We start from the raw sequence: 23,988 nt of genomic DNA on the forward strand, positions 1-23,988 counted from the left end.
AGTGTGTAATGGTAGAGTATGTATAAACAGCAGACATACACAAACAAAATTGGTAGAGAAAACTCTATAAATAAGCTTAACAGTTTGACACTCTTATTGAAACTGCAATATATGCTTCCAGGCTCCAGACTCTACCCCAACTAACTCCCTGGCTTCTCTGGTAAGGGCTAATAAAAAAAATACTGCCCTATAAATTCCTGAGCTGATTTTTGCCTAGTAACCGCTCCAGAGGGAATAGAAAGCTGAGGGGGCTACCACAGAGAAGAGGCCAGTGCTTTAGATAAGGCTTCAAAGTAATTTTGAGTGTAATAAAAAGATATAATTTGCTGGGGGCGGAGCGAACGGCCGACCAAGATGGCTGCAACACACTAAGGCTCTGTGATCAAACCGGGTGTTGAGGCTGTTAAAGAACACTGATACCACACTGGACCTCTCATTTTGATAAGAGGATCTGATTCAGAAGCTCCACTGACAAATTGGACTAATTCTCTGTCCGCCTGAGCTACCGGATTGCCACTACGGCTGATTGCCAGATTTGAGGCCTTCAGGGGAGAGCGCCTATTGCTCTACGCATATCTAAATTTCCATGCTAACCCCCGATAGGAAGCTACTCACTACGGATCGTCTGGTTCTGCAATTTGCAGAAGAACACCTCTCTTCGGGGCTGACTGCAGTCTCATGAAGACGCAGCTGCGACGCTGTTTGTAGTGCTGTGCCGGGGGTGAATCTCGGTCATAGAACAGACCTCCTGATGAAAAGTATATCTTCCTGTGAACTCCGTTAGAGTGAGTACTTCAAGAGTCAAAGCCTTGCTAATGAAGCACAGCTACAATAAAAATAGCATGACTCCATTTAAGACTGTGCAGAATCACTGCAATTAAGTATAATGCCCATATCATAAAACAGACTTTACCAGAACCACCTCTACTTTTACTGTTTTATCTTCATTCAGAAAGGAGCATTTTAAAGGTACAGTGCGCTCCAACAATGTATATGAGATAAACGTTCAGCACAAACTATGGCACTCATGTAATCAACCGCACAGCTCCAAAGATATAGAAGCTCCCTAGAGTGCCTTTCCCTTATTTCCTACCTCAACACTCTTTATATATACCTCTTAAGCTAAAGCTCCACATCAGGATATTGTGATACCATTAACGTCAGTCACTAAACCTCTAGAGCACGTAACCCTCCCCCTTTCCCGTTACTTATTATAGTAACAGGTCATACCCCCTACTCCTTTTTCCGTGATCACCCTGTGAGGGTAAACTCCCCGGGGGTTACTGTGTTCCTGGGTCATACGTAAAAGGCACTTTTAAGATACCAAAGAGAAACACCCTTTGCTCAACCCATAGTGTGATACCTATACTACAATATGTCACAAAGAAGGGCCTCGAAGAGTGAGAAACCACAAAGACCGCTACAAAACAGTCAGAGTACTGTAAACAACTTCTTTAAGCACACGGAACAAACGGTAAATAAAAGAGACTCTGGATCTCTACAGACACACGAGGACAGTGCGATTTGACTGATAATTCCAGCTGCTCCTCTCCTGCCATTCAAGAAAACAGAGATGACACCCCAATCACCTATAAGGCTATGGAAGCCCTCATAGAACAGGTTAAATCCTGCATCAAAAACGAATGTGCGGACTTAAAGAAAGATCAATGACCTTGGTCATAGGGTTAATTCTCTTGAAGAACACCAATACGTTATGTCACAAAAAATAGCGAGTCTGGCATCTAGTCAATCAAAGCAAAGCCAAAATATGGCCGACCTGGAAGCTGGACGACTTAGAAAATCGTTCTAAGAGAGGTAACCTCCGATTCAGAGGAGTCCCGGAGACAGTACTGAATAACGAAATTCAGGATTATTTACAGGCCCTCTTTGCAGAGACGATAGGAGAGAATGCAGAAGAAAACCCTACAATACCACTTGATAGAGCTCACAGAGCACTACATCCTAAACCACCAGAGCACTCCCCACCGAGAGACATTATGGTTCATTTCCAAAACTACAAACAAAAAGAAGAACTATACAACATCGCCAGGAAGCAACAAGCATTGTCTTTCCGGGGGCATCGGATTCAAGTATACCAAGATCTTTCCTTAAGGACTCTCCAAAAGAGAAGGGACTTTATGCCTCTAACTTCTCACCTGCGCTCATTAAATATACCTTACCGTTGGGGTTTCCCTGCATCGGTAATTACCATGAGAAATGGCAAAAAACAGAATTTATGTTTACCTGATAAATTACTTTCTCCAACGGTGTGTCCGGTCCACGGCGTCATCCTTACTTGTGGGATATTCTCTTCCCCAACAGGAAATGGCAAAGAGCCCAGCAAAGCTGGTCACATGATCCCTCCTAGGCTCCGCCTACCCCAGTCATTCGACCGACGTTAAGGAGGAATATTTGCATAGGAGAAACCATATGTTACCGTGGTGACTGTAGTTAAAGAAAATAAATTATCAGACCTGATTAAAAAAACCAGGGCGGGCCGTGGACCGGACACACCGTTGGAGAAAGTAATTTATCAGGTAAACATAAATTCTGTTTTCTCCAACATAGGTGTGTCCGGTCCACGGCGTCATCCTTACTTGTGGGAACCAATACCAAAGCTTTAGGACACGGATGAAGGGAGGGAGCAAATCAGGTCACCTAAATGGAAGGCACCACGGCTTGCAAAACCTTTCTCCCAAAAATAGCCTCAGAAGAAGCAAAAGTATCAAATTTGTAAAATTTAGAAAAAGTGTGCAGTGAAGACCAAGTCGCTGCCTTACATATCTGATCAACAGAAGCCTCGTTCTTGAAGGCCCATGTGGAAGCCACAGCCCTAGTGGAGTGAGCTGTGATTCTTTCAGGAGGCTGCCGTCCGGCAGTCTCATAAGCCAATCGGATAATGCTTTTAATCCAGAAGGAGAGAGAGGTAGAAGTTGCTTTTTGACCTCTCCGTTTACCAGAATAAACAACAAACAAAGACAAAGTTTGTCTGAAATCCTTAGTAGCTGCTAAGTAAAATTTGAGAGCACGAACTACATCCAAGTTGTGCAACAAACGTTCCTTCTTTGAAACTGGATTAGGACACAAAGAAGGCACAACTATCTCCTGGTTAATGTTTTTGTTAGAAACAACTTTTGGAAGAAAACCAGGTTTAGTACGCAAAACCACCTTATCTGCATGGAACACCAGATAAGGAGAAGAACACTGCAGAGCAGATAATTCTGAAACTCTTCTAGCAGAAGAAATTGCAACCAAAAACAAAACTTTCCAAGATAATAACTTAATATCAACGGAATGTAAGGGTTCAAACGGAACCCCCTAAAGAACTGAAAGAACTAGGTTGAGACTCCAAGGAGGAGTCAAAATTCTGTAAACAGGCTTGATTCTAACCAGAGCCTGAACAAAGGCTAGAACATCTGGCACAGCTGCCAGCTTTTTGTGAAGTAACACAGACAAGGCAGAAATCTGTCCCATCAAGGAACTTGCAGATAATCCTTTTTCCAATCCTTCTCGAAGGAAGGATAGACTCTTAGGAATCTTAACCTTGTCCCAAGGGAATCCTGCAGATTCACACCAACAGATATACCAAATTATGTGGTAATTTTTCTGGTTACAGGCTTTCAGGCCTGAACAAGAGTATTAATAACAGAATCTGAGAACCCTCGCTTTGATAAGATCAAGCGTTCAATCTCCAAGCAGTCAGCTGGAGTGGGTCGAACGGACCTAGAACAAGAAGGTCTCGTCTCAAAGGTAGCTTCCATGGTGGAGCCGATGACATATTCACCAGATCTGCATACCAGGTCCTGCGTGGCCACGCAGGAGCTATCAAAATCACCGACGCCCTCTCCTGATTGATCCTGGCTACCAGCCTGGGGATGAGAGGAAACGGCGGGAACACATAAGCTAGTTTGAAGGTCCAAGGTGCTACTAGTGCATCCACTAGAGCCGCCTTGGGATCCCTGGATCTGTACCCGTAGTAAGGAACTCTGAAGTTCTGACGAGAGGCCATCAGATCCATGTCTGGAATGCCCCACGGTTGAGTGACTTGGGCAAAGATTTCCGGATGGAGTTCCCACTCCCCCGGATGCAATGTCTGACGACTCAGAAAATCCGCTTCCCAATTTTCCACTCCTGGGATGTGGATAGCAGACAGGTGGCAGGAGTGAGACTCCGCCCATATAATGATTTTGTTCACTTCTTCCATCGCTAGGGAACTCCTTGTTCCCCCCTGATGGTTGATGTATGAACTTGGCCCTCGCTAGCTGAGGCCAAGCTTTGAGAGCATTGAATATCGCTCTCAGTTCCAGAATATTTATCGGTAGAAGAGATTCTACCCGAGACCAAAGACCCTGAGCTTTCAGGGATCCCCAGACCGCGCCCCAGCCCATCAGACTGGCGTCGGTCGTGACAATGACCCACTCTGGTCTGCGGAAGGTCATCCCTTGTGACAGGTTGTCCAGGGACAGCCACCAACGGAATGAGTCTCTGGTCCTCTGATTTACTTGTATCTTCGGAGACAAGTCTGAATAGTCCCCATTCCACTGACTGAGCATGAACAGTTGTAATGGTCTTAGATGAATGCGCACAAAAGGAACTATGTCCATTGCCGCTACCATCAAACCTATCACTTCCATGCACTGCGCTATGGAAGGAAGAGGAACGGAATGAAGTATCCGACAAGAGTCTAGAAGTTTTGTTTTTCTGGCTTCTGTCAGAAAAATCCTCATTTCTAAGGAGTCTATTATAGTTCCCAAGAAGGGAACCCTCGTTGACGGAGATAGAGAACTCTTTTCCACGTTCACTTTCCATCCGTGAGATCTGAGAAAGGCCAGGACAATGTCCGTGTGAGCCTTTACTTGAGGAAGGGACGACGCTCGAATCAGAATGTCGTCCAAGTAAGGTACTACAGCAATGCCCCTTGGTCTTAGCACCGCCAGAAGGGACCCTAGTACCTATGAGAAAATCCTAGGAGCAGTGGCTAATCCGAAAGAAAACGCCACGAACTGGAAATGCTTGTCCAGGAATTCAAACCTTAGGAACCGATGATGTTCCTTGTGGATAGGAATATGTAGATACGCATCCTTGAAATCCACCTTGGTCATGAATTGACCTTCCTGGATGGAAGGAAGGAGTGTTCGAATGGTTTCCATCTTGAACGATGGAACCTTGAGAAACTTGTTCAAGATCTTGAGATCTAAGATTGGTCTGAACGTTCCCTCTTTTTTGGGAACTATGAACAGATTGGAGTAGAACCCCATCCCTTGTTCTCCTAATGGAACAGGATGAATCACTCCCATTTTTAGCAGGTCTTCTACCCAATGTAAGAATGCCTGTCTTCTTATGTGGTCTGAAGACAACTGAGACCTGTGGAACCTCCCCCTTGGAGGAAGCCCCTTGAACTCCAGAGAATAACCTTGGGAGACTATTTCTAGCGCCCAAGGATCCAGAACATCTCTTGCCCCAGCCTGAGCGAAGAGAGAGAGTCTGCCCCCCACCAGATCCGGTCCCGGATCGGGGGCCCGCATTTCATGCTGTCTTGGTAGCAGTGGCAGGTTTCCTGGCCTGCTTTCCTTTGTTCCAGCCTTGCATAGGTCTCCAGGCTGGATTGGCTTGAGAAGTATTACCTTCCTGCTTAGAGGACGTAGCCCTTGGGGCTGATCCGTTTCTGCGAAAGGGACGAAACTTAGGTTTATTTTTGGTCTTGAAAAGACCTATCCTGAGGAAGGGCGTGGCCCTTGCCCCCAGTGATATCAGAGATAATCTCTTTCAAGTCAGGGCCAAAGAGTGTTTTCCCCTTGAAAGGAATGTCAAGCAATTTGTTCTTGGAAGACGCATCCGCTGCCCAAGATTTTAACCAAAGCGCTCTGCGCCACAATAGCAAACCCAGAATTTTTTCGCCGCTAACCTAGCCAATTGCAAGGTGGCGTCTAGGGTGAAAGAATTAGCCAATTTAAGAGCACGAATTCTGTCCATAATCTCCTCATAAGAAGAAGAATTACTAATAATCGCCTTTCCTAGCTCATCAAACTAGAAACACGCGGCTGCAGTGACAGGGACAATGCATGCAATTGGTTGTAGAAGGGAACCTTGCTGAACAAACATCTTTAGCAGACCTTCTAATTTTTTATCCATAGGATCTTGGAAAGCACAACTATCTTCTATGGGTATAGTGGCGCGCTTGTGTAGAGTAGAAACCGCCCCCTCGACCTTGGGGACTGTCTGCCATCAGTCCTTTCTGGGGTCGACTATAGGAAAACAATTTTATAAATATGGGGGGAGGTACTAAAGGTATACCGGGCCTGTCCCATTCTTTACTAACAATGTACGCCACCCGCTTGGATATAGGAAAAGCTTCGGGGGGCCCCGGGGCCTCTAAGAACTTTTCCATTTTACATAGTGGTTCTGGAATGACCAGATAATCACAATCATCCAAATTGGATAACACCTCCTTAAGCAGAGCGCGGAGATGTTCCAACTTAAATTTAAAAGTAATCACATCAGGTTCAGCTTGTTGAGAAATGTTTCCTGAATCTGAAATTTCTCCCTCAGACAAAACCTCCCTGGCCCCCTCAGACTGGTGTAGGGGCCCTTCAGAAACCATATCATCAGCGTTCTCATGCTCTACAGAATTTTCTAAAACAGAGCAGTCGCGCTTTCACTGATAAGTGGGCATATTGGCTAAAATGTTTTTGATAGAATTATCCATTACAGCCGTTAAATGTTGCATAGTAAGGAGTATTGGCGCACTAGATGTACTAGGGGCCTCCTGTATGGGCAAGACTGGTGTAGACGAAGGAGGGGATGATGCAGTACCATGCTTACTCCCCTCACTTGAGGAATCATCTTGGGCATCATTTTTACTAAATTTTTTTATGACATAAAATACATATAGTTAAATGAGAAGGAACCTTGGTTTCCCCACAGTCAGAACACAATCTATCTGGTAGTTCAGACATGTTAAACAGGCATAAACTTGATAACAAAGCACAAAAAACGTTTTAAAATAAAACCGTTACTGTCACTTTAAATTTTAAACTAAACACACTTTATTACTGCAATTGCGAAAAAGTATGAAGGAATTGTTCAAAATTCACCAAAATTTCACCACAGTGTCTTAAAGCCTTAAAAGTATTGCACACCAAATTTGGAAGCTTTAACCCTTAAAATAACGGAACCGGAGCCGTTTTTATATTTAACCCCTTTACAGTCCCTGGAATCTGCTTTGCTGAGACCCAACCAAGCCCAAAGGGGAATACGATACCAAATGATGCCTTCAGAAAGACTTTTCTATGTATCAGAGCTCCACACACATGCAGCTGCATGCCATGCTGTCCTCAAAAACAAGTGCGCCATACCGGCGCGAAAATGAGGCTCTGACTATGATTAGGGAAAGCCCCTAAAGAATAAGGTGTCAAAAACAGTGCCTGCCGATATAATCATATCAAAATACCCAGAATAAATGATTCCTCAAGGCTAAATATGTGTTAATAATGAATCGATTTAGCCCAGAAAAAGTCTACAGTCTTAATAAGCCCTTGTGAAGCCCTTATTTACTATTTTAATAAACATGGCTTACCGGATCCCATAGGGAAAATGACAGCTTCCAGCATTACATCGTCTTGTTAGAATGTGTCATACCTCAAGCAGTAAGAGACTGCACACTGTTCCCCCAACTGAAGTTAATTGCTCTCAACAGTCCTGTGTGGAACAGCCATGGATTTTAGTTACGGTGCTAAAATCATTTTCCTCATACAAACAGAAATCTTCATCTCTTTTCTGTTTCTGAGTAAATAGTACATACCAGCACTATTTTAAAATAACAAACTCTTGATTGAATAATAAAAACTACAGTTAAACACTAAAAAACTCTAAGCCATCTCCGTGGAGATGTTGCCTGTACAACGGCAAAGAGAATGACTGGGGTAGGCGGAGCCTAGGAGGGATCATGTGACCAGCTTTGCTGGGCTCTTTGCCATTTCCTGTTGGGGAAGAGAATATCCCACAAGTAAGGATGACGCCGTGGACCGGACACACCTATGTTGGAGAAAAAAGGAATGCACCTCTTTATCCGATATAGGCAAATATCGCAATTTAATGAAAATTCCACAACCTGACAAAGGAGACCCACAAACCTCCCATAAACAACAGAGTGGACAAAACAGCCCTAGGCCCCAAAGGTGTCAAGGACCGGAGCTATCGACTACACAGCATAAACGCAGGCAAACCACTCTGTCCAACTTGGTTGAAATGGATACTGAGCCCCCAGGCTGAGTGACTGGAACTGCTGGATCTTTCTTTCATGCTTAGTAACCATGAGGTGCTCCTATATGACCCTGAGGATTAAATCTATATTGACGAATCCATTATAGAGACTGTATACAGATAAGTTACTTATTACAAGGTTCCTGTTCCTTTTTGAGAAATTGATTCTGCCTTCAGCCTTAAAGGAGGGTAACACTCTAACTACTATAAAAATGTATAGCCAGATTATAGTGTTTGTATTTTAGCGTAGACGGTACTCTTTCCTGAAATGTAATGTCTGTTTATTTTAATATATATATCAGATAAATGTGTATTTGGTTTCGGAGATATGTCTGAAGCTAACTTGGGCGTGTGCTTCCACTCTTTACCATATAACACTGCCTGGCTTTACCCACTCATTTTGAGCAGTTGAGTGATATGTGGGCCACACGCTCAATTAAAATAGATGTCATTATTTCTATTTTTGTTGCACTCTGAAATGTGGTACTACTACACTTCAATGGTGGCTACACGCTTTGGTTATTGTTCCAGATGTTAGCAAAACCGAGTTCAGATGAGTTTTGCCCACTTTAAGTTAACATTAAAGTTTATATGTTCGATTAATATTCCTATACTCTGGAAGCAAGATATATTTTGCTCACTACTGTTTTAGATAACATTGTTTGTCTTTGAATTAAGATATTAATATTGCACTAACATTTTTATTGCTTAGAAATGATCAATTTCTTTTTGTATTCACTCTAATGGGCCCTAAAGAGCTCACTCTACAGAACAAAAGATACTTTTCTTAACCCCCCGCCATAGATTTATAAATGCTATATGATTTCATATACAACACTCCAAAGATAAGAGACACGACACCTTTACTTACAAAGTAATTAATTCAAGGTCTTAAAATTATACAGACACCTGGTTTATAATAAAGCTCCCAAGTTACTCCATAAATAACCAGGTCCTGTGCGTTTTTTGTACCGTTACAGCACCTGAAATAATCCATCTCGGATATTTCCCTCCTTATTATCCACACCAATCTATTCCTTTTTTCCCCTATTATTCACTCGACCTGATATCCTATGTGGCTCCCTCTGATAAGACTACTCACCCTCACAAAACTCTCTAGTCCATAGCGAATATGCCAACACACCAAGGAGTAGGTACATTGCACATAGCGACTCAAAATATCAAAGGCTTCCTGTCAGCTGAAAACAGATCCATTGCTTACTATGATTTTTACAAACAAAAGTTAGACATTGTTATGCTTCAGGAAACTCACTTTCAAAAACACAAAGAACCTACACTCTCTACAAGATATTATGACAAACATTTTTGTAGCTCGGGCCCCCATAGGAAAAACGGAGTCTATCTCCCTCAAACGCAACACTCCCTTTGAACTTCTGCAAAAACACACCGATAAAGAAGGCAGAATCCTGATCCTGGTTGGGCTCTGTTACGGAAACCCGATCACTTTGGCCAACATATATGCTCCAAATAAACCCACCCCCAACTTTTTCAGATCTCTGATCAACATACTACTAGATATCTCCAAGGGCCCGATCGTTTTGGGGCGGGGATTTTAATTTTCCTATGAACCCTATAATTGACACATCGACGGGGAAATCATATCTCCGTAACAATCTGCTGAAAAATAATTGTGCAGTTCTCCAATCTATGAATTTATTCGACACATGGAGAACAGCTCACACAAGCCCCATAATACCTTTAATTGGAGGCTCAAAAAGTCCATTCCTACAAACCAAGACACAGTAAACGAAATCAGAAAACTCTCCGATGAATACTTCTCTATAAACAAACCCGAGGACACATCGGCCACAAATAACTGGGAGGCATATAAATGCTACATACGTGGGGTATTAATTAAACATAATGCTCAACAACATAAACATAGGTCTACCTAGTTCACCTTACTGACAGATAACCTAGCCACACAGGAAGCAATCCATAAATTAGATCCCACATCTGCCCCAAAACTCTCTAAACTGACAGAAGCAAGGGACAATCTTAAATTCTTTATACGAAATGCACACATGAGAGCCCTAACCACCAAATCAAATTTTTTTGTGGAGAGTAACAAGGCAGGACGTCTTCTAGCTAGGTCACTCAAAAAGCAAAGATTTACTACTTTTATTAGATCCCTCACACAACCCTCAGGCGAGGCTATTTATAAAAACGAAGACATCACAGATTATTTGATTTCCTAATATACGAATTTATGATGATACTCCAGATAAAATACAAACGATAGACGCGTACCTAGCAACTCTAGATACCCCTTCTATAACAGACGAAGATAAACAATTTTTAGACTCTCCAATAACACTGCGAGAAATCAAATCCACAATAAAAGCACTACCCAATGGCAAATCTCCTGGCCCTGATGGCCTCACGGCGAAATTCTTTCAGCTCCTTCAGGAGAAGATAAGCCCGCATCTACATACACTTCTTACTGCCATTGATCAAGGTCTCGCTCTCCCAAAATCCCTACTAGAAGCACTAATCACTGTCATCCCAAAACCAGGCAAATCAAACAGGTAGGTAACTATAGACCAATATCGCTTATTAACATAGACATAAAAATTTATGCTAAAATACTCGCAAACAGGCTGAATGCAATCCTGCCAAAAATTGATCACCCAGATCAAGTGGGTTTTATTAAAGGTTGAGAGGCTAAAGACAACACTATAAGACTATTACATTCCCTACAAAACGCTCACGATTATCGCACTCCCCTTGCCATACTCTCCAATGACGCTGAGAAAGCTTTTGACAGGGTGGTCTGGCAGTTAATGTGGAAAGCTCTGTCGAAGTTTGGCTTCTCTGACATGTTTATCACTAGGATCCAAGCCTTATACTACAAGCCCAGCGCAAAAGTCAAAATAAATAATACCATATCACAATCATTCCCCATTTCTAATGGCACACGCCAAGGGTGTCCCCTTTCACCTTTGCTATTCTCCCTCACTGTAGAAATTTTAGCAATACAGATCAGGAACAACCCAGATATACAAGGTTTAGAATTTGGCAACATTACTCAGAAATGCCTTTTATTTGCGGACGATGTGATCCTCACTTTACAATCCCCAATGACAGCATTACCAGCATTAATTAACACATTGGAGAATTACCAGCAAGTTTCACATTTTTCCATTAATATGGAGAAATCTGGTTTAATGCCAATCAATTTATCACCGCAAGAAATAGTGAATTTTGTATGTTGTGTGATGGCCTCTATCACAGATAAACTTAAATACCTGGGTTTAATAATCTCAAGAAATATCCATAATCTATTCTCGGACAATTTCACTTCTCTCCAACTAACTGTTAAAGGTCTGACTCCTGGCATAAGCAGGGACATCTATCCTGGTTGGGCAGGATCAACACGGTCAAAATGATGATAATACCCAAATATTTATATCTCTTCCAAACTCTACCGATAACCCTGCCTAATACTTATCTCAGGACACAGCAGAGATTAATAAACTCATTTATCTGGTCTTATAAAAGACCCAGAATAGCTCAATACACTATATATCTCAATAAAGAAGACAGGGGTCTTACTGTCCCTAATATTACAAACTATTATAGGGGATTCATTCATTCTCCCCCTGACAAACTGTGGATAAAAATCGAGAGCCACCTGTCCCAAGTTAAAAGTATGAGAGATATAGCCTGGCTTCCAAAACACTGCAGACCCCATACACTGCAACACAATGGATATATCAAAGCCACTCTCGAGATATGGGATTATGTTATTGCCCACTTCAGAGGAGTGTCCACTTTAATATCCCCTCTAACTCCGTTGCTACGCAACCACTTGTTTTTGCAACATCACCTCTTTACTCATACTAATGCAAACAAACAACTACAGAATCTCCCCATATATTTACTCACTGACTCGGCTGGTGTCAAAGAGAGAACTCTGCTCATTGATGAGCTAGGATCCCCTTTTCATAACTGGTACGCATATTTACAAATTAGACACGCCATCCATAGTAGTCCGCATAGACAAGATATACTGAGACCATTGACGCCTTTTGAGCGATTATGTGTCAACTCAACTATTAAAAAAAACCCCACCTTTCTATGACATATAAAATACAAAGAGGCTCCTTTCCGGAACAACGACCGACATACCTGGCGAGGTGGAACGAGGAAATACCGAATGATTTAGTTGATGAAGACTAGAAACGTTGTTTCCATATCACTCACTCACTCCTTCGCCTCGCTGGTTATGACTGAAGCGAATTATAAAATAAACCGCTGGTACCTGACGCCCCAACGCCTACGATTTATCTACCCTGGCGCTTCTTCTAGTTGTTGGAGGAGGTGCGGAGAAGTGGGCACTATGACCGATATTTGGTGGTCATGTCCTGCCCTGACTGATTTTTGGTCGCAAATAGAACAGAACATAAATCATATTTTGGGCATCTCCCTTAACTCTCGCGCCATTCTCCTAAACCATATTCCACGAGTTCCATGCGCTTACCGTAAAAAATTACTTCTTATAATGCTAACCTGTGCTAAGAGGAAGATTCCCAGATTATGGAAAACACAAGAGACTACCACCATCTCCCAACGGACCTCAGAAGTAGACCATATTATTTCACTTGAAAGAATGTACTACTCTTATACAGGCAAGCATGGTTTTATAACTAACATACTATTTCTGTGGGAACAAAGGCCCCATGCTAATGTCTGACACTTTGGCAATTTATTTATTGAAATGTTATGACTAGAAGTTTATGTATCGTACACTGAACTGTATTGATTCGATTTGATTTGACTTGTTTATTGAACCTAGAGATACGCCTGCAATAGAGGGTATAAATTGAAATTGCATTTGAAACAATGTGAATTAAGTAGGATATCCTTACCCCTTTTTCACCCCACTCCTTCCTGAATATCCTTTCCAACCCCCTTTTTTTTCCACCCTAGAAAATGCTTGGTCACTATTATAACATATTGTATATCTTTATAATCCTGTTCATCTGTTGATAAGACCATATGTTACACTATTGTCAAATTGATATACCCAATAAAAAATATTTAAACAAAAAGATATCATTTGCATCAAGCATAATAAATACTTTTCCCTCATAAAAACATGCTCCCCTGAGAAACCAGAGTTTCCTGTATTGATCAGCTAACTGCAATGAGCAGTCAGTGGTTTTCTTAAAGGGCCAGTTACCTATTTTCTAAAAAGTGCCATAAATATTACCCCAGAGCTGCCAGACGGCTGTGAGGGGCAACAGTGTTACCTGGCTATGTCCCTGATAAGAATAGGGTAGGTAGGGACCTGAAAAAAAGAAGAGATTATGTCATGAGTAGAGCAAGCTACAGCATAGCAAGTCCCCTGGCTATGCTGTACCGGTATAAGAAAACATACAAATAGCCTCTGCGCCGTGTCTGTGCTGTGTAACGTCACATCCCCTACACAGCACCCATCCAATTGATTACCAGGCATGTCAAATCCTTGTCAATGCAGCTGCAGCAGTATCCAGTAAAGAGCCCATCCAGTGCGGGATTGAAGTAGGAAATACCTGTGTCCCTCAGGGGGAGGCTAAGGACATGTCCCTGCGATGCCTGAGGGTAGTTATGGCTGAAGTCTCATAGGGAAATCTTGTGCACTTAACAGGGTATTTCTATATCCCTGTATCATTGAGCTGCTGTTAAGTTTCTCTTCTGTCTTCTTTGTGAATGATTATTACCAGGGACTATGTGTCTCGCATTGGTCTGAGCGCCAAAATTTTAATCCATAAAGAAAGTAGCTGGAAACACCTCTATTCTCAACCAACTCCTACAAGGCCAAAAACAAAACAGAGAGAGATGGGAGGGATTGTAAGCTCTAATATGGGATCTTGACTTCCTCCTAGTGGCAGGAAATATATCCCATATGTTATGGATCATTGTTAACCATCATTTTACGAAAGAAATCCGTTTTGATACACATGTATTAGTAGAAATATAGTAAAAGCTTTCACAGCTTCATTGATGTTTTAACTGTGCAAGTGGCATACACAGTATCAACATTCAGGTACTGTGGCGGCTCAGATGATATCAGTAAATTTTATGAACCAATAGTTTTGCAAGTAACAAAAACCGCAGGAAGTTTAACTTCAGTTTTATAAAGTCACACACAAAGTGGGGTAATGCACATTTATTGCCACTCACTGTGGGTAAGAGAATATAAAGAAATTAAACTATTGCCATATGCCGAGTAAACTGCATGCACATTAAAAGTAACCATAGCCATTATGGTTGAAAAAATGCTTGTACTCAAAATATTAAATTAATTACAGTGCATTTCAAATAGGGCTTCTGAATTAAACACTCAAATATTTGCATAAAAAACAAACATATTAAAAACAATTAAAAATGATGGTGATTGCGAAATATAAAAGTTGTGCAAATCTGTAGCAGTACAAGGAAATCATTTTTAAACAAATACCATAATTAGAAGTAAAAACAAACAAAAAAAATGTATGCTTACCTGATAAATTTCTTTCTTTCTTGACACGATGAGTCCACTGATCATCTAATGACTATTGGGAATATCACTCCTGCCCAGCAGGAGGCAGCAAAGAGCACCCCAGCAAAGCTGTTTAATATCACCTTCCCTCCAACCCCAGTAATTCGACCAAAGCAAGGAGAGAAAGGAAAAAAACAAGGTGCAGAGGTGTCTGAAGTTTATAATATACCAACAACCTGTCCAAAAGAACAGCGCGGGCCGTGGACTCAACGTGTCAAAAATAAATTTATTAGGTAAGCATAAATTTTGTTTTCTTTCTAATGACACGATGATTCCACAGATCATCTAATTACTATTGGGAATCAATACCCAGGCTAGAGTACACAGATGATAAGGGAGGGACAAGACAGGGAACTTAAACGGAAGGCACCACTGCTTGAAGAACCTTTCTCCCAAAAGATTCCTCAGCCGAGGCAAAAGTGTCAAATTTATAGAATTTAGAAAAAGTGGGAAGAGAGGACCAAGTTGCAGCCTTGCAAATCTGTTCCACAGAAGCTTCATTTTTGAATGCCCAGGAAGAGGAAACAGCCCTCGTAGAATGAGCCGTAACACTCTCAGGAGGCTGCTGTCCAGCAGTTTCATAGGCAAAGCGAATGATACTTTTCAGCCACAAAGAAAGAGAAGTAGCCGTAGCTTTCTGTCCCTTACGTTTCCAGAGAATACCACAAACAGAGCAGAAGACTGATGAAAACCTTTAAGTCGCCTGTAAATAGAATTTTAATGCACGCACCACTTCCAGATTGTGCAGAAGTCGTTCCTTTTGAGGAGGATTAGGACACAAGGAAGGAACAACAATTTCCTGATTAATGTTCCGGTCTAAAACTACTTTAGGGAGAAACCCTAACTTAGTACGCAAAACCACCTTATCCGAATGAAAAATAAGGTAAGGAGACTCATACTGTAATGCAGAGAGCTCTGACACTCTACGAACAGATGAAATAGCAAAATGAAACAAAACTTTCCAAGATAACTTAAAATCTAAGGCATGCATAGGCTCAAATGGAGCCCCTTGAAGAACCTTAAGACTCCAGGGAGGAGTAACTGTCTTGAACACAGGCCTGATCCTGACCAAGTTCTGACAAAATGATTGCACGTCTGGGACGTCCGCCAGACGTTTATGCAACAAAATAGACCAGGCAGATATTTGACCCTTTAGGGAACTTGCTGATAAACCCTTCTCCAAACCTTCTCTGAGAAAGGACAGAATTCTAGGAATCCTAACTCTACTCCAAGAGTAGCCCTTGGATTCACACCAATATAGATATTTACGCCATATCTTATGGTAAATCTTTCTAGTCACAGGTTTACAAGCCTGAATCATGGTCTCAATGACCGATTCCGAAAATCCACGCTTGGATAAAATTAAGCGTATAATCTCCAAGCAGTCAGCTTCAGAGAAACTAGATTTGGATGAAGGAAGGGCCCTTGAAGTAGAAGGTCCTTTCTCAACGGAAGTCTCCAAGGTGGAAGAGATGACATCTCCACCAGGACTGCATACCAAATCCTGCAAGGCCTTGCCAGTGCAATGAGGATCACCGATGCCCTCTCCTGCTACCTCAGAAGCTTGGCATTTTGCCGAGATGCCATGAGATCCAATTCCGGCTGACCCCATTTGAGAATCAGGCTGGAAAACACTTCCTATTGGAGTTCCCACTCCCCCAGGTGAAAGGTTTGCCTGCTCAGGAAGTCCGCCTCCCAGTTGTCCACTCCTGGGATGTGGATCCCCGACAGACAGCAATTGTGGGTCTCCACCCACTGAATTATCTTGGCTACCTCTGCCATGGCAAAGGAACTCCGAGTTCCTTCCTGATGGTTGATGTAAGCCACTGAAGTTATGTTGTCCGACTGGAACCTGATGAACCGGCCGAGGCTAACTGAGGCCAGGCAAGCATTGAAGATTTCTCTCAGCTCCAGAATGTTTATGGGTAGAACAGACTCCGACCGAATCCATGTTCCCTGAGCCTTTAGAGAGCCCCAGACTGCTTCCATACCAGAAGGCTGGAATCTGTTGTTACAATCCCCCAAGAGGGTCTGCGAAAGAAGGTTCCCTGGGAGAGATGATCCTGAGACAACCACCAAAGAAGAGAATCCCTTGTCTCCTGCTCCAGCTGTAATCGCGGAGACAGATCCGCATAATCTCCATTCCACTGACCGAGCATGTTTAACTGTAGAGGTCTGAGGTGGAAACGGGCGAACGGGATGATGTACATTGCCGCTACCATCAGACCGATTACCTCCGTGCACTGAGCCACTGATGGCCGAGGAGAGGACTGAAGGGCTAGGCAAGAATTGAAAATCTTTGATTTCCTGACTTCTGTCAGAAAAATTTTCATTGATAAGGAATCTATTATGGTTCCCACAAAAATTATCCTTGTAGTTGGAACTAAGGAACTCTTTTCCAAATTTACCTTCTATCCGTGAGATTGAAGGAAAGATAACATTTCTGTGTGGGATCTTGATTGTTGAAAGGATGGCGACTGAACCAGAATGTCGTCCAGATAAGGCGCCACTGCAATGCCCCACAATCGGAGCATCGCCAACAGGGATCCCAGAACCTTTGAGAAAATTCTGGGAGCTGTGGCAAAGCCGAATGGAAGAGCCACAAACTGGAAGTGTTTGTCTAGAAATACAAACCTCAGAAACTTGTGATGGTTCCTGTGGATGGGAACATGCAGGTACGCGTCCTTTAAATCTACCGTTGTCATAAATTTACCCTCTTGGACCAAAGGAAGAATGGAACGAATAGTTTCCATCTTGAAGGACAGCACTCTGAGGAATTTGTTTAGACTCTTGAGATCTAAAATTGGTCTGAAGGTTCCCTTCTTTTTGGGAACCACGAACAGATTGGAGTAGAACCCCACACCCCGTTCCTGCATTGGAACAGGAACTATCACTACCAGGTCAGAGAGGTCCCGAACACAGTGTAAGAACGCCTCTCCTTGTCTGGTCTACAGATGATCTTGAAAGCAGAAACCTGCCCCTGGCAGGAAAGGTCTTAAACTCTAGTTTGTATCCCTGGGACAAGATGTCCACCGCCCAGGGATCCTGAACATCTCGAACCCAAGCGAAGAAGGAAAGTCTGCCCCCCCCCACAAGATCCGGTCCCGGATCGGGGGCAGGACCTTCATGCTGTTTTTGATTCAATAGCAGGCTTTTTGGATTGTTTTCCCTTGTTCGAAGACTGGTTGGGCCTCCAGGAAGGCGTGGACTGCTCCTGCTTGGAAGAGGGAGACGAAGGCTTTCCCTTGAAATTTCAAAAGAAACGAAAATTACTCTGGCGTCCCTTTTGTTTATTTCTCTTATCCTGAGGGAGGAAATGGCCCTTTCCTCCCGTAATGTCAAAAGATATTTCCGTCAAACCCGGCCCAAACAAGGTCTTTCCCTTAAAAGGAATTGCCAAAAGTTCAGACTTAGATGACACATCCGCAGACCAAGATTTTAACCATAAAGCTCTGCGGGCCAGTACGGCAAAACCAGAAATCTTAGCTCCCAGCTTAATAACCTGAAGGGAAGCATCCGTGATAAAGGAGATGGTCAACTTAAGGGCATTTATCCTATCCTGGATTTCTTCGAGGGGAGTGTCTGTCTGAATAGAATCAGACAACGCATCAAACCAATATGCTGCCGCACTAGTGACAGTAGCAATACAAACCGCAGGTTGTCATTGTAAACCCTGGCGTACATACATTTTCTTGAGTAACCCCTCTAACTTCTTATCCACAGGATCCTTAAAGGAACGACTATCCTCCATGGGAAAAGTTGTTCTCTTGGCTACTGTGGAAATTACCCCTTCCACTTTGGGTACTGTCTGCCAAGACTCCTTGATAGAGTCTACTATAGGAAACATCTTTTTAAATATAGGGGATGGAGAAAAAGGGATACCCGGTCTCTCCCATTCCTTCGCAATAATCTCTGTAGCCCTATCTGGTACAGGAAATACCACCACCATAGAAGGCACGTCAAAATAGTTGTTTAGTTTACTGGACTTCTTAGGATTGACTATGACGGTAGTGTTGGAGTCGTCCAGGGTAGCCAAAACTTCCTTAAGTAACAAACGTAGGTGTTCGAGCTTAAACCTGAAAGAAACAACTTCAGTATCAGTTAAAGGTATTACACTGAGTCTGAGATTTCACCCTCAGAAGCTACCGAAGTATCTTCCTCTTCAGATTTCGGGGAAGAAACATTCGGAATAGCCACTATTGTGTCAGCAACCTTATTAACGCTGATTGATTACATTTCCTCTTGCGCTTTCCCTGCAGCATGGGAAAAGCAGACAACGCATCAGATATCGCTGATGACATTAGGGAAGCGATGTCTTGCAAGGTAACTCCAGGTGGAGTAATAGAGGAAGCGCAAGGCACTGGCTGTATAGACGCTAAATTTTGGGACGCTTTAGATGAAAGCTGCGGCATATCTTGAACATTGTCAGAAGACTCCTGAACAGTATCCGCCTTAGACAATGTTGGCTCAGAAAAAAGTCTATCCCTGTAATGTAAAGTGTTCTCAATACATGAGGAACAGAAAGGTATTGGTGGTTCTAAATTAGCATCAAAACATAAAGAACATGTAACATCTTTCAGGGTTTCTTGGTCCATCTTTATTCACCATAAACAGACAAAACTAATATTTTTATTTAGAAAATAGCCCCCCCCCAAAAAAAAAATAAAAAAAAATAGTTACTGTTTCTTTAAATTTTAAACAAACAAAAAAATAACTGCTTTATTTTTCTGTCATTTGAAATAAACAATGGCCCCCAAAATAACACTTCAGACAACTCTACACCTCAGCCTTGCTTAGGTGCTTACCTGCCTTTCTACTAACGAAGTATATGACTTGTAGTTGATCCGGACTCAAATCTATTAACAATTACGGTCCGTAACCGCAACGCTGCTTAATCTATGACGCAACTGATTTCCAATGCGGAACACAGGAAGTGACACAGGGCCAGAAAAAAAAGGTGCGCAATAGGAACTGCCGCCGTATCTAACTCCGCCCATCGTGGGCGTAACCACATGAAACTCCCAATCGGCTAAATGTATTATATCAGCCGTCAGGAGTAAAGTACAAAATACACCACCATCACTGAGCAAGATTCTCCTTGTCCCCAGTGCCTGCTCTGCTGCCCTTAATAAACATTCCCCTACCATAGGTGAATGTGACTTGTCCTCCACATTTTTTGAATGTGAAAGTGCTATTTTTTCTGTAAGTGTAAGTCAACACTTACCTTAAGACTTCTGCCAGGCAGCACGGCAGCTCACTAGGTTTGAGAGGGCAGTTCCCTCACATGGACCTGTGGATAGAAACAAAGACTTTGAGTAATCTTACTCAGGCTTGCAAGGTTAGGGCAGCATAAATATATGGGAGGCGCAGTGAGGTTGTACCCCACAAGTTCCAATTGCTTGAAAGCCACCACTGCTCTACTGAAGAGACTGATATGGACTATGGCTACATCTTAGAACAAAAAGCACAATCTTGCACTGCTGAAAAAATAAAATCTTGCTTGAAGAATCTTTTCCTAACACCTAACTTTACCACTTCCTTGCTCTAACGTAGGCAAAGAGAATGAATGGGGTTGGAGGGAAGGGAGGTGATATTTAACAGCTTTGCTGTGGTGCTCTTTGTCGCCTCCTGCTGACCAGGAGTGATATTCCCAATAGTAATTAGATGATCCGTAGACTCATGTCATTAGAAAGAAAACTAAATTTCCTAACAATACAAGAATTAATCTTTAAAAAAAATTAGAACTTGGATCTTCTGTAAGCATTTACTGCATATTGGTTCACTTACATGTCTAGGAGAAGAAGAATCTGGTTGTACACTCTGAAATAAAAGGAAAAAAAACTTATTATAGTTTTAAATTTCAGGAACAAAACCACCATTTCCGATTACAAAGTGACCATTATGAAATCATTTTAAATGTATTTGACGTTCATATGTGTGAACTAATCCAGAACAGGTCGTCAGTTTCTTTCAATATTATCAATTAAAGGGACAGTAAACCTAAAAAATAATGTTATACAATTCTGCACATAGTGCAGAATTATATAACATTATTTTAGTGCTATAGTTATAAAAGCCTTTTTTCCCTTTTAATATTTTAAAAATATGCCGCTTTTACAGACCCGCTCTCTGCTGAGCGGGTCTGTTTTTTTTACTCAGCGCACTATGTGCAGAATTATATAACATTATTTTTAGGTTTACTCACACTTTAATTCTTAAAAGGGATATTAAACTGTATATACATGATAGACATACCATATTCAAAGCATAGAATATACTGAGAAGAATATGAAGATGTATTATGTTAAAATTGTATAACTTGTTTAAATTTTGAAGGTATTAGTGTAAAGGTTTAGTTTATATTACTTATCAAACAAAATTGATGCCTACCTGTTACATTTATTTTTTTATGTCCACAAGTCATTACTCCTGGCCACTAGGGGGATGCAAAGATTTTCCAAAGCTCTAAAACTACTTAATCCCTCACACTTCTCTTATTCCACTCTGATGTATAGTCAAGAAAGAAGTAGAAAGTTAGGAAAGGACAAAGCAGGGAGAAAAAAAAATGCAAGCTAAAACTGCCGCCAGAAAAAACAAATCAAATAATGAAATTGGGCAGATATCGTAGATTCTAAATTCTTTGAAAGAAATTTATCAGGAAAACATAAAATTATGTTTTCTCTATCTTAAGGTGATGAGAGTCCACAAACCATTACTCCTAGCACTGCTGAGCTGAGGAAATTCTCAACCAAAAAGATAAGGAAGTCTAAGGGGCCCTCCGACTCCTACACTTCCCAGAATAGATAACAGAGCCGAAGTTTGTCTAAATTCCTTCGTAGCCTGAAGATAGAACTTCGAGGCACGAACCGCATCCAGATAATGCAGTAAACATTCCTTCGATGAAGAAGGATTAGGACATAAGGAAGGAAACACAATTTCTTGATTGATGTTGTGATTTGACACAACCTTAGGAAAAAATCCTAACTTAGTTCGTAGAACAGCCTTATCAGCATGTTAAACCAGATAAGGAGAATCGCATTGCAAGGCAGCAATCTCAGAGAGACTGCACGCAGAAGCAATAGCTAGTAGAAAAAGAACCTTCCAAGACAAACAACTTAATGTCAACCTCATGCATAGGCTTAAACGGAGCCCAATGCAAAACTTTAAGACCAAGATTTAAACGCCAAGAAGGAGCATTAGATCTAAACACTGGCCTAATCCTAGTCAGAACCTTAACAAAGACTGTATTTATGGAAGCTCAGCAAGCCTCTTGTGCAGAAAAAAGACAGGACCGAAATCTGTCCCTTCAAGTAACTAGCTGAGAGGCCCTTCTCCAGTCCATCCATCCTGGAGAAAAGAAAGAATCCTGGCAACCTTTACTTTGTGCCAGGACAAACCACGCTCTTCACACCAGATTAAGTAGGTCCTCCACACCGTATGATAGATACGACGAGTAACCGGCTTACGAGCTTGAATGAGCGTATCAATAACACTCTCATAAAACCCTCTCTTGGCTAAGACTAAACGTTCAATCTCCACGCAGTCAGCCTCAGAGAAACTAGATCTTGTTGAAGAAAGGGGCCATGTTCCAGCAGATCCCTGCAACAAGGTAACCTCCAAGGAGGAGATGATAAAATCCCCACTAGATCCGCGAACCATATCCTTTGTGGCCACGATGGAGCAATCAGTATCACGGATGCTTGCTCCTGTAGGATTCGAGCCACCACTCAGGGAAGAAGTAGTAATGGCAGGAAAAGAGAAATTAGACTGAACCTCCAGGGCACCGCTAATACATCTATTAGCTCCGCCTGAGGATCCCTGGACCTCGACCCATATCTGGGTAGCTTGGAATTGAGACGAGACGCCATGAGATCTATCTCCGGCGTTCCCCACCTGTCGAAATGTGGATCGCTGACAGCGAACAGTTGTAGGTCTCCGCCCACTCCAAAATTCTAGATACTTCCCTCATTGCTAGGGAGCTTCTCGTTCCCCCTGATGGTGGATGTAAGCCCCCGAGGTTATAATTGTCTGATTGGAATCAGATAAGTTGGGACGAACCCAGTAGGCGACAATCCTTCAGAGCATTGAATATTGCCCGAAGGTCTAAAATGTTGAACGGCAGAGAGCTCTCCTCCTGCGTCCACAGGCCCTGGGCCTTCTTGGCGCCCCAAACAGCTCCCCATCCTGACAGACTTGTGTCCGTACCCAGCGTCACACAGGATGGTCTTAAAGTATGTCCCTGGGGACAGGTGATCTGGACAGAGCCACCAAGAGAGCAATTCTCTCGACCGGTTGTCCAGAGAAATCAGTTGAGAGAGATCCAAATGATCGCCATTCCACTCAGCATGCACAGCCGCAACAGCCTGAGGTGTAATCTGGCAAATAGAACGATGTCCATGCTGGACACCATGAGACCAATCACCTCCATACACTGAGCCACAGATGGCCTTAAGGAGGTCTGGAGGGCAAGACATGTTGAAGCTAGCTTGCAACTTCTCTGGTCTGTAAGAAAAATTCTCATGTCTATGGAATCTATTATCGTGCCCAGGAAATCCACCCTGGTGCTTGGAATAAGAGAACTCCTTTATTTATCTTCCCTCCGTGGGATCGAAAAAGACAGAGGAGAGATTCTGAATAGTCTTCCGCCAGACGAAACTATGGTGCTTGTACCAGAATACCATCCAAGTAGGGAGCTACTGCTACACCCCGGGTTCTGGCGACTGCTAGAAGAGCCTTTAGAACCTTCTTAAAAATTCTTGGAGCAGTAGCTGGACCAAACTGAAGTGCAATGAACTGGAAGTGCTGGTCCAGGAACGCAAACCTGAGGAACTGGAAGTGTTCCCTGTGGATTGGAAGGTGAAGGAATGCCTACTTCAGATCTATAGTGGTCATAAACGGCCCTTCCTGAATAAAGAGAAGGATGGACCTTACTGTCTCCATCTTGACGAGGGGACATTTAGAAATGTATTTAAGCACTTTAGGTCCAGAACTGGGCGGAAAGATACCTCCTTCTTTGGGACAACGAACATTTTTGAATAGTATCCCAAACCCCTCTCTGCGATAGACACTGGGACAATGACTCCAAAGGAGGACAGATCCCTTACGCACTCCAGAAAGGCTTCCCTCTTTCCTAGTCTTGAAGACAGGTTGAGAGGATGAATCTGCCTATGGGTGGATGA

At 42.5% G+C, this 23,988-nt stretch overlaps 1 protein-coding gene across 1 annotated transcript in view; it reads right to left on the reverse strand.

The window, feature by feature from the left end:
- PCNX1 (pecanex 1) overlaps positions 1–23,988 on the reverse strand; it is a gene marked incomplete in the record, with an annotated part of 752,914 nt that overhangs the window by 377,654 nt on the left and 351,272 nt on the right. Inside the window, 1 exon segment of the mRNA XM_053711389.1 lies at positions 20,597–20,629. Coding sequence (XP_053567364.1) covers positions 20,597–20,629 — 33 coding nt within the window.

The sequence above is a fragment of the Bombina bombina genome, chromosome 1 (genome assembly GCF_027579735.1).
Source record: "Bombina bombina isolate aBomBom1 chromosome 1, aBomBom1.pri, whole genome shotgun sequence".
NCBI classification, from domain to species: Eukaryota; Metazoa; Chordata; class Amphibia; order Anura; family Bombinatoridae; genus Bombina; species Bombina bombina.